Source organism: Fragaria vesca, linkage group LG6, assembly GCF_000184155.1.
Source record: "Fragaria vesca subsp. vesca linkage group LG6, FraVesHawaii_1.0, whole genome shotgun sequence".
NCBI lineage: Eukaryota > Viridiplantae > Streptophyta > Magnoliopsida > Rosales > Rosaceae > Fragaria > Fragaria vesca.
This window is the reverse complement of record NC_020496.1, coordinates 18945657-18959067: the sequence shown is the minus strand read 5'-3', so window position 1 is coordinate 18959067 and position 13411 is coordinate 18945657. Positions and strand designations below refer to the sequence as shown.

Sequence of the window (13411 nt, the reverse complement as noted above, 5' to 3'; positions counted from 1 at the left end):
CATACATATATAACAAAAATGTATATAACATGCATTGGAACCAAGTCTGGCTATGACCATGAATATGATTGATGGTGGGCTTTTAATTTTTTTTTTTTTTTTTCCTTTTTTCAACTTGTAAGAGCCATAACTGTCATTATATGGATGGCTCATTTGAACTCTCCTTGAATTAAAAGCTTGATGGGTATGATATCATTGTTGTCTCTGAAACTAGATGGGGAAGAGGGGTTTGGACCACCAAAGAGGAGCATCTTTTCAGATGTTGCATTACCAATTTGTGGGGGCATGTCTTCATTATGTGATATCCTTGGTCTCTTTCCCTTTTTATTTTGTAAATTGATATGTACAAATGTCATATATGCATGTTTCTTTGGCCAAAAATATATAAATATATATATGATTCAGTAGGCTGAAGGAATTAACTTCACAAATCCGAACCCTACATCCCCATCTACTTTCTGATGTTGATTTTACCTAGCTAGACAAGGATTAGCTAGTGAGACAATGACACTTCCAAGCTAATCAATTAAGATAAAAATTAAAAAGTGAGATGAATTACTTGTCAGCTGATTAACAACAAGGGGTCACATTACAATACAATCAGTCTGTAAATGAGGTAAAACTAGGGCTGCCACTCAGTCGGTTCGAATCGGTAATGGACGTTACCAACTTCAAAACCAAAGCTTTCGGTAATGAAATATGACTTTCAATTACCAAACCAAAAACTTCGGTATAAGATAAATCTTACCAACTTCGGATGTCGGTTTTTCGGTATTACCAAACTTCACAACAAATATATTTTCAAAATATAACAAAACAATACAAAACTATAAAATTTAAATATCACTTGAGTTTCTAAAGTCTGATAATATATATACAAAACCGAGGGTTATTGCTGTCGGAAATGTTTCATTATTACCGACGGTATCGTTGTTCCCCTCGTAAATAATTATACCATTTTCCGGCGACTTAAAGTGTCGTCAAAACTAAAATACGCGCCAACATTTCCCGCCACTCTGTTGTTTGATCGAGGAAGTGCAAGCAAGGTTGAACACTTTGATTCAGATCCAAACGTTATCGAGTATGGTTTAATTTTCTACCGAAATAGTCAGGATGTAAATGTTTCCAAATTTTTATATGAACAAGTTATGTGTCATCTATGTGAAAGTATGTGTGTGGAAGAGTCGACCAAAATAAGTCACATAAGGGAAGTAAAAGCTTTTTCGTGTAATAAGTGACGTTAAATTATAGTTGACCGCTTTGACCAAGATCCGAGCATTATTGAGTACAATTGAATTTTCTATCATAATTGTATTATACTATAATGATCACATCAGACGGTCGAATTTTAATTTTGTGAATTGTAATCATTGGAACCACAACATGCCTGGTAATGTGGTATAACTTATTTAGTAAGTTATATGCATATATACAACTTTGTGAACCAACTACAAAGAGGAAGCAAAATTTTCAAAAACCTTGTGAACTATGATGTGATCAATATAGTGAAATACGACTATGGTAGAAAAATTAGGTACTTTTGATAATGTTTTGGCCTTGATCAAGGCTGCTAACCCTATTTACGCTTGTGCTTCCTATGGGGAGCCCTATCATCAAGAGAGGTAAAAATATTCCTAAATTTTTACATGGGCGGTTACATGTCATCTAAGTGGGTTTGTCTATGTGTGTGTGTGTGATGAATTGACTAAGACGGGTAGGTAAGAGCGTTTTTATATAACAAGTAACATTGAATTAAAGTTGATCGCTTTAATTGAGACCCGAATGCTACCAAATATAGTTGAATTTTTCTATTCATTGTCTTGTTTTTTACTAAATGGTATATACAATTGAAAACGTAAGATAAGATTATAAGTCTTTAAATAATTAGAATTTCGGTAAATTCGGTATTTACCAAAAACCAAACCAACTTTTTCGGTATTTCTCGGTTTCGGTTTTTTTTATTTCGATTACCAAAATTTGGTTTACCAAATCATAAATTTTCGGTCGGTTTTTGATCGGTTTGGTATTTACCAAACCAAGTGGCAGCCCTAGGTAAAACCCAGGAATATGCCTCATTTTTCCCAGGATAACTCAAATCGAATGTATATATTTATGTAAATTCTAAGGTATATAATTGTTGTTGATGTAGTAGCTTTGGTTCATATTATCAAGTTATATTTATATGTAAATGTGTGATACAGATCTAGTAACTATGTTGTGTTGTAAATTTGATTCAACTAAATGTTTTAGTTTAGTAGTTAAATGAATGTAAGATATACATCTTAATAACATAGACAACCCAAAAATTAAGATTAAGATATTTGCTCGGTTTAAATATAACCACCCATTTTCATTTTCTGAGAATGCATAAGAAAAACCTAGTTTGATTTGTAGTTATGAATTTTAGTTGATCAATGTCGCAATACATATGGATACATCGTGTTCCATGAAGTAATATGATGTGATCTAAAGAAATCACATTAGAACTAACGAATACTTAACATCATATTGGATTGATAGATTCTCGATGACGACATATTTGATCTTCACCCGTAATAACCAAAATTGACCTCAACTTAAGAATTGGTTGTAGGTAGCCCATGAACTTACGACTTACTAAGACATTTGGATTCAAAATTTTCACATCTCTTAAATACACATACATATTTATCAATGTGTTTGGTTGTTTGAAAACAATACTCATCATAAGTTGTAGGAGTTTGACATTGATTTGTCACAGCATCGACATCTGAATTTGGTAGTTGTAAGTTAACGACGATCACATGAATAATGTTCCCCCTATTTACTTCAATCACCGGAGAATTGGTCCACATTTTTAAATGAAGATGTTGACGCACTTCAACCATCTTTTCTTATTTAAATTTCATTTTTACCATGGTTGTAATCAAGTATTTATTCAAGCAAAACAGAATGATAGTAACCATCTGCTAGGGAAAAATTGGTCGACCTAGTATGAAACTCTCATGTCTAGAGTTTGAGTCTCAACTCCTATTAATTTACGGCTAGCAGGTTTAAGGACCTTTTGGCTTCTTACACATACGACGGGAAATTAATCTGTCTTTATTGGGATACTCTTGTGAACCTCAGTCTGAATATTAACTGGACGCGATGTGTTACTAACTTGCTATTGTAACCAAGACGACTTACTACCTCACTCCCAATAAAAACAAATGATAGTCATGAAATTGAAGTCATTAATCCATCATAGTATGAAACCATTCGAGGCAACACACAAAGTCACGAAGAGATTTCTTTTTTTTGTTTCCATTTTTTTTTTTGGGTCTGTTGACAACACACAATTGCCTTGTGCAATACTCCGATATTTCTGATATGTAAAATTAAAATTAAAACAATTGGAAAATGTTTTCTCCTTCATGTTTGTGCATTTGCTGGTGAATGATAATACTAATACGCTCAACCCCACTTACAGATGAGAAAGAAATTCAAGTCCAAGCATTTAGTAGGTCATAGTACTCGGCTTAAATATCGATCATTCATGTTTCATTACCAATTGCAAAGCTTTCTTCTCTACCATTCTAATCAAAGGTGGTCCTAAACATCTAATATGTGCACTTTCCTATTCATAGGTCTCTGTGTTTTTATCTTCTTTGGCACCACTTCCTCCACACATAAACCTGCTTGACTTTTTCTCTCCAATGTTATGAACTGGAGTAGTAGGACACCCCCTGGGCCCTTGATGGAGAGGTTTGCTACCCAAATGCATAAAACAGGCCAAAAGATCCAATTTTGAATCAAATCTAGTACACATTGTTATAACTATTTATAGAAACAGAAACAGTGGTTGCCCTAATAATTAGTTGCCTAGTGTAGCACTTCTGGGTTTCAGATAACACTTGTTTTCAAGAGATGTCCTAGACTCTGAAAAGAAAGTTGGAACAGTTGTAGTCTATTCTCATCTGCTGTGGGAGATGGGCAAACTGTTCCTGTCATGAATCGAAAATATATAAACTCCAATCTTTTGCTATAAACCATGTATAGAAAAGCACAAATGTTAGTTAAGATGAAATAATTACCAATCAAAACAATTTGACAATGACTCCTACTGTAACGCCCTCACTGGTGTATTGTGCACTGTTAGTGCTTTGCTCCTTATGCTTACTGAAAGTGGACACGTGTTACGTTGTGGTTTTCTTGTAAGCAAGCATAAGGAAGAAAGCAACTCTTTGTAACTACAAATGTTACAACCAAACATGTGTCTTACCAAGCAGTGTCTTGGCAAAGCCTACCTTAATGACTCAAAAGTAGAAATATTTAAGGCCATCCAACATGTTGCATGATCTTAAACAGGTTGAGCAAAACATAACAGTAAGCAATCAAAAGCATGCTCCTGTATTCCCTTTTATTGTGTTATGGAAAGAAGAGCAAAAAAAGAAGCAAATTCCTTTTCACAATTGTCGTTTAATTTCGGACACCTTATTTAGTAACTTTTACCTGATACAATTTTACTGTCCTAACCATCTTGTTATGAGAAACTTCAAGCAGCAATGGATGAGTTCATCTCAGTCAGAATGCGGTAGTAAGTAATATGATCCGATGTGTCTCTGAAGCCAGGAATGAAGTCTGTGAAAAACCTAAGGACTGCAGCTAAATTTTGTGAATCGTTGGAGGTAAATGCTGCCTCAAGAAACAGTGAAGCTCTGACGGTATTGACCTGAATATTTAAAGATAGAGAGAGTCAAGCATTCTGAAAACTTGAGTGACAACGAAGAACTATTCTTTCCGGCAAAAACAGTGAGGAAACTGATTTTTTTTTGGGGGGGGGGGCGCTAATTGATAAAAGAGAAGAAAGACGAAACAGGTATACAGCATGGAAAAAGATGCAACGATGATGAGAAAGGCAGCTTTTACTACTACAAAGAAGTAACATTATGTTGCATCAATCACTAAAAGCAACTTGATAAGTTTAGCAGTCAGAATTGCAAAGAAGTCAGGGCTGGGTTGGAAGAGTAACATAGCAAGATCCAGGTAAAATAAAAAGAAGACGCAAATATCTACAAAAAAATAAAAGCAAAAAAGAAACAAGTTGAAAAGTATGTTAATAAATGTATAAATCCTTTGTTTTTCCTAAAATCTCGATGTGGGAGTTACCTTGTACTTCCGTGCATAGCGTAACGCTTCAAGGTAATATCCTTCTTGCACTAGCATCAGTACGTAGTCCTCATGTAAAGAGAGCTGCCTCAGCATATCCAAACCCAACTTCCTTGTCCGGGAATTCTGACGGCCAGACTCTAGTAGTTGCATTGCTACTTCTTTAGAAGGTTCAAGAATCTGCTATGAGAGATTTTTCACCATCAACACCAGATCATGCAAAAACAGCACAATATTCCAAGTTTATTATAAAAGGAACATATACGGACACCTTGTTTAAGACAAACAGCCCAAGTTCTGCATATCGCTCACTGCGCGCTAGCAATTGGATGGTGAGGACATAGATATTAGAACGTACTTCAACCTTTTCCAAATTAGCACTGCAACAGCAAAAGAAATAAATTAAGGAAAGAACAGTGACCATTCCCCATTCTTTTCAGATATAAAAGACTTGACTTTCTTGGACGTCACAAACCAGGTCTTATTCACTTCCCCCCCCCCCCCTACTCCCTCCCCTCCCCTTATATGATTGAAAAGGGAAATTAAAAATAAAATAAAATAAATTAAAAAAAAGGTCTTGTCCCCCATTGGAACAAAGTCAGCAACTGTTAACCCTTGACATCAACATGGTTCACAAGTCATTTCTTTATATTAGCATGTCAATGTTACTCAGATTAACCAGAGGGAGAAACTATGGTTTCAAACTCAATATTCCCTATTTGTCTGCTAAAATAATTGCGCCATGACCTTTTCTTTAAAGAAAAGTCAAAATCAATTCACTAATTATATTTGCCCTCAACAAACAACTAAAACCAGCATTAAATGTCAAAGATTAGAAGATGATTGTTCTTGGGTCCTCCACTATCCACTATAAACTTCATATCACTGTATAAATATGAATAGGAGGTGCACCTTCCGACACCATTTTACTGTGATACCGAATTAACCTGCCTTGGTAAGAATATTTAGGCAGCCTAGGCCTTCAATTTACTCCAAGTTCTTTACTCAATTTAAATCAATCACCTTTTCAAAAACAAAGCCTTGCCCCTGAACTCATTAGAACTGTTTGGACCAACAAAAAATGCATACCCAGGCCCATAATCGATTAACCATTCATAAAAATACAGCATTACCTGCGAAGAAACTCAACAATGATAGCAACCAAGTAAGAAGGTTCTCCAACCATCTCTTCCTCTACAGGAGAAAACACAAAACTGTACATTTCGTCAGGTGAAATTGCTGGAGATGTAAGTTGAGACTCTTGCTGCTCAGAAAGATTAACATTCAGTGAAGACCGAACTTCAGATACAGAAGTTTCAGCAACGGTCAACTTCCCTCTGTCTATTTTACTATCAAAGAATTGAAAGCTACCATCCTCCTCAGAGTCCGAATTTGAAAAGGTTAAAAATCTATTAGGCGATTCACTGTCCACTCCAGCACAAGATTCATACTTGATGTTTTTTCCCATTGCATCTACTCTACTGGCAGATGCATCAGCACTTAAATTAGGACCAGTTGTGATGGGCACTCCAGAAGGTAATGTTTTTCCAGCTTTGGTTCCCTTGAAGTAATTTCCTGTCTTACTACAGTGAGAATAAGAGGTAACCAAAACATCTATTGCCCTAGCAACTGTGGCCACAGGTCTCCGTTCTAGAATAACAGTCCGTGCTATTGACAAGCACAACTGCTTAGCCTGAAAAGGAAGTGGATAAAGGATCACCATAAGTAATTAAGCATATTAGAGAAGGCCAGAGGATACCACAAGAAAATGATACTATTCCACTAATAATTCAAATCAAAAGGACATCAGTAACAGTATTAGTTAAAAAGGGTGGTCTTGTAATCATGAACGAGCCTGCAAAAAGATAAATGCTAAACAAATCAAGTAATAATCATACTGAAACAAATAAAGAGTTCTACCTTATTGGCCTCCAACTTTCGCCGCTGCAAGAACTCTAGAACTGATGGTACTTCTGAGCTACTGGCAGAAATTGCCTGCAAGCATATGCAAAGAGACAGAGAGATTAATGCAGAAAGACAACTTTTTGTTTCTTTTCTTTCTTATGGACATGTAACACACAAAGAACATTTTGCTACTGAATGATGCAGCAGAGAATGAAAGGAAACTTGCCTCAAGATCCAAATGGATCTTCCACAAGATTTTATTAGTAACAGAAAATATGAGGTCAGGAATGAGAAATGTCCAGTCATCTCCATAGATGATTGCTTCATGATCACTAATAACATTCACTTCTGAACTTTCATTATCTTCCCTATTTGATCGCAGCGAAGAAGAATTGGACCTTGGGAAACCCCGAAACAGTAGAGGAAGTGGTGCAGATATGGGTGCTCGAGATTCAGCATATATATCATACAGTATAACAACCTTCGCATCAACTTGATGTACAAGTAGTACATTATCAACCACACTCACAGCAACCCTGGTTGAATAAATACGCAAAGAACCCTGCAAAGTAGGACATAATTGTGCAGAAGAAGTATACCAATTGGTTAAAATTTCAAACCAGTGGACCAAAAGATATCTAAAGACAGAATGAAAACGAAGTTACCTGTTGTACCACCACATCGCGGTAAAACCTATAACAATGGAGGAGCATTGCAATCCTATCAACTTGCAGGCAATATATTCTACCATAGCTGAAAAAGAAAAGCCAGACTAAATTTTGATTGTAATTTGCAAAATAAAATATAGCAAGAGAAACAATCCGATAAAAGCATACACAGTGACGATGAAAATATCTTCAGCAGCTAGGACTGGCTTATTGTTAGCCTCGGATTTAGCCATTGCCATCTCAAACTTTGGCAAACGAATAATCCCTGCAGACGAAAGCTAAAACAAGAAGTAGTAAATGTGTCAGACTACGTTAATAAAGTGCACGGCATGTCATTACAAGCAAATCCAATAGTTCAACAAAACAATTACATAGTAAACACCAGAGAATACACGTTAAGAAAAAAAAATTGTTTTAGAAAATGAAAGGCATAATTGCCAATTGCTACCCTAGGTTTTATTTTAGACAATCTGCTACCCTTACGTCAAATTTGCCGGGCTTTCAAAAATAACCAATTTGCTTCTCTAAATTTTTAAAATTAGCCATTTGCTACCCTAGAGTTTCAAAATTAATTATTGTCTGAAGGAGGAACTGACAACTTATATGACGAAAGGGTAGTACTTTGACTGATTTGAAATCATAGGGTAGCAAACTGGTAGAAATAATACTTAGGGTAGCAAATTGGCAGAAATAAAATCTAGGTAGCAAACTGGCTATAAGCCAAAATGAAACCTATATGCAACATTTTCCTCACCTGTATGATGTGTGGAAGCTGAAAAATTCATAATGACGAATAATTGCTTGCACACAAATTATAATTATTCCCAACTAAAAAGGAATTGAAAACGCATATCCTTGATCACTTGGTGTTTTTTAGATTGTTTTATTTCCTTTTGAGAATAAACAGCTTTTTATCGAAGAAACAGAAAGCACAATGGAATGAAGCGGACAAGAAGTCCACAGAGAAAATTAAAGAAGACAGCTAGAGCAATAGACTTGAATTAAGTAATTATTACAGATTAAGGAGTACTAAAAAAGTGCCATGTAGATGCAAGTCAGAAGGCGGGAAAACGATATGAGACACCATTCCTCAAACTATGTATTCACATTTGATTATTATTCCTGCTTCTGAGGAATACTAGTAATGTGTATTGTCTTTTTCCTCCAATGAAGATTTATAAAGCAACTATTCATTGATTTGGTCATTCATTGAGACATCAAATTAGATTTAATTATTTAAAGCTTTAAAGAAAGTACAAAGCATGTGAGATTTGATATCACCTGGTGTATGTTTAAACAAAAAAATAGGTTTGAAGCTATCTAAAATCCAACAAGTGAAAAGAAAGGGGAAAACTAAAAAGGAAGATCTTCTACTGTTCTTCAACATATGCTTTCGAGAACATAAGATGGCTATGCAAACCCAATTGAAATCAATTTCCCAGGAGCTAAATAAGAATTAGTTCCACATTTTTTTAAAACACCAAGGAAGAGAGCAACTTGAAGTATTGAAACAGATTAACCATGTGAAAAGCGTACACATACCTGAAAACCAGTAAAGGTTTTGCACTGCATTCCAGAAGCAAGAAGAACCAAGCGACTTTCATGTGTATAAACATACCAACTGACATTCAATTTTCTTGTCTCGACCAATTGAAGTGACTTTGAATCCGAATTGTAAGTAAATAAGTCCAGCCCACTAAGATTGAACTCCATATTAGTAAAGTGAGATTATTTGGCATAAGCAAATATACAAATGAAAAGGTGAAGAATTTAAAGTTATCATAAAGATGATTGCACTACAAGAGTTTTCATAACACGCTCGATATCCTGTCTATCTAATCCCAAGCTTGAGGTAACAGCCAAACCCAACCCCAACCCCACCTTCGGCCTAAAAGTCAATGGCATGGTGTCACAGAGAATAAATGTTCTCCTACACATGCAGGGTGTTTGAGACCCCTCCCAAATGCTTCCCAGAAAAAAGAGAAGTCATAGTTTTGCTCAAACATGAAATAGATACTAAACACAGTTATGAATACAGATTATAAGTAATGTAATTCATAATATTTACAAGAAGTGATGAAACATGTTCCAAAGCATCTCATTACCTGGTCTTAACAAAAACAATATCACACAATGGACAGTCTGTCCAAAAGAACCCCAGTATACTCTCTGACTCAGACTTGCACCTCTGACTAAATGTTTCTCCACTTCCTCTATCCCAAAATTGTATCTCTTGATCAGATCTTTGGACAGCTATAAACTTCAAGTCTAAGGAATATCGAATAGATACGATGGGCCCTTCAGTAAGTGAATCAGAGGTAGGAGCAACCATAGGATCAAAAGGAACAGTTTTCCAACAGAAGACCTATAAGAAAAGAAAAAATAAGATGGCTGGAAAAATAACATAAAAAGACATTAGGATATATTGGAATGGAATTACAAACTTTTATGTATTTTATGAAAATATAAATATTTTCTTGAAAACACAAGAGTTCATGAAATTCAACCACAATCGTACCTGATCTGATGTTGGGGATAGCAGCAACTTATTTCCATCATCATAAAATAATCCCCTAGATCCAGGTACATTGCATCGTAGAGGAAGATATGGAATATAAACATGTGATAGAGCACCAGACCCACTCAAACCACTACTAGGCTGTGAACTTGATGCTTTTCCAGACATTGTGTTAATCGATATTTTAGACTTTTGAATGGTAACAGGAGATTTCGCAAGTCATGCAGCAAATAATCCTAAAACCCAGCTCATACACAAGTACTTCTGCAGATAATCCCAATTCAGGGTCATTAAATCTAGCAATATTTTAATGTACAGTATGGAAGTGAATACATACATGAAAACTTATTTGAGTGTCTTTCTAACTACTGCCTCAAGAACTGAAGACTGCACTCCAGACTCAAACTTTTCCTCGCAGCTATTTTCAGGCAGAATGAGGGGTCAAATACAATTTGTGCTAGAAGATGACAGAACAAAACTTCCGAAGACTTAAAAACAAAACTAATGAAGTAAGAATTGGTACCAGATTTTGCATGCAACTCTTCAATGCAAGAAATTCTTTCAAGCACATATCACGTTCAACTTGCGGAACCTTTGCTGCAACACAACCTCCGTACTCTCTTGCCTACAAGGAAGAGTTATACTTAAGCTATGGCACCATGAGTGCAGTCTGTATAATATAATAAAAAAGTGAGTGAGTGATTTCCAGAGTCTAACTTTATCTGTTTCTGCTCCTCCATTTTCTTTTGTGCTTTCATAATTTTCTTTTCTTTTTCTTTTTATTTTACACATTGAAATAAGATATTCTGGATTTTAAAGGTAAATTTTAACTTCAAATAATATAAACATCAAAGACATTGAAAATAGAGGAAGTCACTTCCTAAACATTACTTGCAGTTACATTTTCTTTCCGCATGAACCTTCTTTTACATGAACATGACGTTAAAATCTATGATCTATTTATTCAGGAACCCCAGGTACTCCCCTTCAGCACCATCTCTCTCATGATAGTAACAAATGTAATCAACAGGAGAATACACCATTTCATTACCAATTCCGTTTCTCATTATACTCCACTCAGATGCAAATTCTACATTGTAAATTTTAAACATATATAATACTCTATGGTTCGGAAAATATTCTAAGCTCCCCTGATGCAGCGAGGCCCCATAAGCAGAAACTTCACCACCCATCAAAACTCGAACGGGGCATCTCTCAACCCAAAATTATAACATTACAGGTAATAAAAGTCGTCGTACAACTCCTCTGAACGCCTTAGCATCTAAACTAAAGACTAAAATTTCAACCGCATCACCCCCTATAAATGCATTTTAAACAGTTTATGACATTTACTTGCGATTGAATCAATGATTGCACCGGAAATAAATAGGAAAAATAGACTGACCTGAGCTGCACAAGTCACTAAAATGCGCTGAAGCTTGGATGCGGATTTCTTGTCTTTCATATCCACCCAACTGTAGGACAAGAAGCACAATGACTCAACACCAAAAAAAAACATTCAAAATTCACAAGAACAGGTAACTATAACAACTAAAAACCATCAAGAAACAATTGGAAAACCTCGATTAAATCCTAGCTTCAATTCGGTCCAATTGGAGGAATCAGAAAAGAGATTACTAAATTAAAAGAAACTATAATCCTGATTACAGAATCAGATGATGGAGAAAAAGAAGCGAGAGAGTTACCGGGTGAAGTGAGCATGGGAAGTTTTGGATGGATGATTGGGATTGAGAAGAAGAAGAAGAAGAAGAGAATAAAGTAACCCAACCTAACAGTCGTCCTCTCAAACTGTCAACACCCTTGCGGGTTTTAACTTTTAACTATGAGGTACGACCAAATGGACCCATTTTAGGTGGGTTGGACCGATCCTTACCCCGAGTTAATTTATTGGGCTAATTCACTATTCATCCAAATCAGTTATTGGTCTTTGGTTTGATGATATAACAATGAGACTAATCCGAGGATCAATTACTATTTATCTTTTATAAAAATGTTTTTTATTAATAAACAATTATTATTTTTTACTTTATTATTAAATTTAATAATTATTTATTTATAAACAAGATGGTCATGTAATATATATAAATAAATTAAACTATAATTATTTATATAAGATATCAATAACCAATGTGGAAAGGACACATGTTCATATCAATATCGTTATCTTTCATAAATATCTAAAATTTCCGGTAAGGTTATACCAATGGACAAACAACACGTATCAATCTCAAATATCGTTATCTTCAGAAATAATTGAGATGATTTCGGATAAGATTTCAAGCCAATCACGACACGCCACGTGTGTAGACGATAACAGTTTATCTCCTAAAAACGTCAATAAATAAGCTTTAAACTCATTCTACATTCACACATTTATCTCCTCCTTCTAAACTTAGATATAATCATCTATTTCACTTCTCACAATTTTCATAGATCGTATTAGAAATTATTTGAGAGCGAGAGATGAAGAAGATGAAGAGCACATCATGTAGATTCGGTCTAACAATGCTCAAGCCGCTGCATTGGTTGCCCAATATCACCATATGCAGATGTAGACTCCTCAAGGTCTTGGTTCACGTCTTGGTCGTGCCCCTAACGTCGAAAGACACAGGCAATCAAGAGGGGCTAACATGATGGAGGATTACTTTGTCGAGCGTCCAGTGTATAGCAACACAATTTTTCGTCAGCGCTATCAAATGCAAAAACCAATATTCAATCGCATCATGGCAAACCTTTGCAATTTTGACGATTTTTAGAAGCAAAAACCAAATGCCACAGGAAAGCTGGGATTGCTTCTGAAACAAAAAATGACATGTGCGTTACAAATGTTTGCATATGGTGCAGGGGCTGATCGATGTGATGAAGTCACCAGAATGGGAGCATTAACTGCTTTGAAATGCCTCAAGAAATTTTGTGCACAAGTGGAGTATTTGTACGGGGGTTGGTATCTTCGAGCTCCTAATGCCGCAGATCTGCAAAGGTTTCTACACAAAGGACAACAACGTGGTTTTCCCGGCATGATTGGGAGTATCGATTGCATGCACTAGAAGTGAACAAACTGTCCAAAGGGGTGGTCCAGAGCTTTCTCAAGCTGTAAGCCGTAAAGGGTACTCTACTGTTATTCTTAAAGCTGTGGCATCCTACGACACACATGTATGGCATGCCTTTT

General features: G+C 35.6%; 1 protein-coding gene across 1 annotated transcript; it reads right to left on the bottom strand.

Annotated features, from left to right (window-relative positions):
- Nucleotides 1–4353: 4353 nt before the first annotated feature.
- Nucleotides 4354–10576, bottom strand: LOC101309750. Its single transcript, XM_004303297.1, has 11 exons — nucleotides 10222–10576; nucleotides 9809–10068; nucleotides 9246–9399; nucleotides 7872–7981; nucleotides 7701–7788; nucleotides 7262–7597; nucleotides 7051–7125; nucleotides 6264–6823; nucleotides 5402–5510; nucleotides 5131–5310; nucleotides 4354–4693 (listed from the first exon to the last, which is right to left on the bottom strand). Exons 1-11 carry the CDS (start codon nucleotides 10387–10389, stop codon nucleotides 4517–4519), a joined length of 2217 nt encoding a protein of 738 aa, XP_004303345.1. The 5' UTR covers nucleotides 10390–10576; the 3' UTR covers nucleotides 4354–4516.
- Nucleotides 10577–13411: the final 2835 nt, after the last annotated feature.